The 967-nt window shown below is 34.5% G+C and overlaps 1 protein-coding gene across 1 annotated transcript in view; it reads right to left on the reverse strand.

Moving 5' to 3' along the window:
- Positions 1-383: 383 nt before the first annotated feature.
- Positions 384-967, reverse strand: part of LOC106103490 — a 7737-nt gene continuing 7153 nt past the window's right edge. Inside the window, exon 6 of the mRNA XM_013283270.1 lies at positions 384-694. Coding sequence (XP_013138724.1) covers positions 384-694 — 311 coding nt within the window. The remainder of the gene's footprint in view (positions 695-967) is intronic.

The following is a 967-nucleotide window of genomic DNA, read 5'->3' on the forward strand; positions in this document are numbered from 1 at the left end:
ATCTAAAACAAAAATTCATTATTTAACTTACAACTTTAAGAAGTCTTGTTTCCATTCATACAAAACTTACAAATTAATTTAGATACAAAATGCACCTTGTAAGTACACAGGCGGGTTATTTTTCTATTTCATTATAACAATTTATTAATTAACAAATCATGTGTTTCTAATTTTAGCTAGTATAGTTTTATCGACTATCTTATCAACTAATTTAATATTTCATCGAAATTTAAACACCTAATTTCGGAGCTTCCAATATTCACACTAAATTAAAATTATTCGTACAACCAAAACTCCTGAAATAGGTATAAATTCCGAATCATCAATTCATGAAACGTCCTTTTCTTATTCTTTTGAGTATACCATCTTTTCCTCTTTTACTTTTAATATATTATTTTTCGCGTTGGTGGCGGACTTAAAGATTCAGTGGTCGGTGGTTTAAGAGTCGTTTCTGAGGAATAACTTTGTAAGACAGTAGTGTCCTTAGATTCGGATGTCCCAGTGTTTATTTCTTCTTCGGGTATGTTTGCTTTTGCGGCTATTCTGGCGATTTCTTGGTTGACTTTGGCGACCAGTTGTTCAACAGCGACGGGCCAGCGCTGCGCGGGTACTGCGTGAGAGGGCGACAAGCGTGCGTCTGTCATCACAGCTAGTCGTACCGTGTCTGCGTATTGTATCACCGTCAGTGATAGACCTGAAATGGTATCGGTTGTTGCATTAACCATTAAATTAATTATATCACTTTTGCTGCAATCATCTTAAGGTTCAAGGACCACTTCTTTGTATCTCTTTAATCAAACACTTCAGTTTTTACATGTGCTAAATAATGCTTAAAATATAAATACAATGAAACTTGGATATAATCTGTTTGTTTGCTTTTATAATGGCCTTTGACCAATAGATCCCATATAGAATAATACTTACTAATATTTGCTTGTGGTGGTCTCCAGTAGATGACGTGGTCTAC

This window comes from Papilio polytes, unplaced genomic scaffold (assembly GCF_000836215.1).
Source record: "Papilio polytes unplaced genomic scaffold, Ppol_1.0 DF823731.1, whole genome shotgun sequence".
NCBI lineage: Eukaryota > Metazoa > Arthropoda > Insecta > Lepidoptera > Papilionidae > Papilio > Papilio polytes.